The following is a 1,492-nucleotide window of genomic DNA, read 5'->3' on the forward strand; positions in this document are numbered from 1 at the left end:
ACAGTATAGTGTGTAGAAGAAAAGCATAGGCAAAAACTATATATTGGATAATCCACAATTCAATAATATAGTGAAATAATAAATATTAGTAAAAATAAATAAATTCCAGCTAGAAGCATCTACATGATTGAATCTAAAATTCCAAGACATCACCTTCCAGAATAATACATATTATAAGGCTCCTTTATCACAAGATCACAAACAGCACCCCACAACAATATTTTGTTAAGTTGTACAGGAAAAATAAGTAAAATTTAGTTAAAATTTTGGTTATGACTTAACATTCAGGATAACTGCTGCTTAAGGGAAGAGATGGAATTAGCATGGAAGGGAAATTGCGAAGGCAGAATAATATTATCTTTCTAGTCTAGAACTGAAAGCCCATTTCATGCCTTTCAATGAATTTCTATTAAGTGTATATTTAAGAATGCATTATCACGCTCCAATAACATTTGAAATTGTAGAATAAAAATAGGCCGATGCCATTTATTCTTAGACTAATTTTTCATTCTCTTGGCATCTGGCTGCTATGAGTTTGTGGTGAACAATGAGTGTGCAGGCCTGTGATGAGTGTGTCCTGATTTTAGTATATAAACAAATAAAACCACAGAATGCAATACAGAAAGATATTTAAAATTAAGATTCCACATGCATAAAGATTTCTCCTGAGTTATTTTTCCTAAGATCTCATATTTTTAGAAGGTTCACTTTGTATGTTTAATAAAGAGCTGGGCAGTGGTTCCAAGAATTTGGGTATTTATGGGATAGGAAGGTCAGAATTTTCTGAAGTTATATTTGTGTCTGAGCTGCATGAAACCTACAAGGGATGGTTTCTATATAATTAGAAAAAGAGTCCTATAGAAGACTTTGCCTTCCCAATAACCTTTATAAAGGCACCCTTGACCTCTTTATTTCTCACACTGTAAACCAGAGGGTTCAGCATGGGGAGGACTATGGAATAGAACATAGATGCCAATTTATCTAAGTCCATGGAGTGTCCAGAGCTGGGCTTGAGATAAGCAAAGGTGATTGTCCCATAGAGGCCGGTGACTACAGTCAGGTGGGAAGCACAGGTGGAAAAGGCCTTCTTGCGTCCTTCTGCTGAGCGCATCCTCAAGATTGTAGCAAATATTAACACATAAGAGGACAGTATTACAGTGAGGGAAAAGAAGGCAGTGCAACCTACTATAAAAAAGGTAATGATCTCAGCATTGTGTATGTCAGAGCACGAGATAGCCATAAGAGGAGGAGCATCACAGAAAAAGTGATCGATCACATTGGACCTACAGAAGGAGAGCCTGAAAGTGTTCCAAGTGTGGATGCATCCATCCAAGAAGGCAAAGACATAGCAGCCCAAGCACAGGCAAGCACACACATTTGTCGTCACTTGGGTGTTATAATGAAGGGGTCTGCACACAGCTGCATACTGATCATAAGCCATCACCACCAATAGGTTGCTTTCAATAATGGCGAAAACTCCAAAAAAGAAGAA

General features: G+C 37.3%; 1 protein-coding gene across 1 annotated transcript; it reads right to left on the bottom strand.

Annotated features, from left to right (window-relative positions):
* Positions 1-841: 841 nt before the first annotated feature.
* LOC101655938 (olfactory receptor 5B12-like) lies at positions 842-1,486 on the bottom strand (the record flags this gene model as incomplete). The annotated part of the gene is made up of 1 exon (XM_004714990.3): positions 842-1,486. A coding segment is annotated over one exon (645 nt), but the record flags the coding sequence as incomplete, so codon positions are not given.
* Between the last annotated feature and the right edge of the window lie 6 nt (positions 1,487-1,492).

Source organism: Echinops telfairi, unplaced genomic scaffold (assembly GCF_000313985.2).
Source record: "Echinops telfairi isolate 266 unplaced genomic scaffold, ASM31398v2 ScPeMD7_7416;HRSCAF=8454, whole genome shotgun sequence".
Lineage (NCBI taxonomy): Eukaryota > Metazoa > Chordata > Mammalia > Afrosoricida > Tenrecidae > Echinops > Echinops telfairi.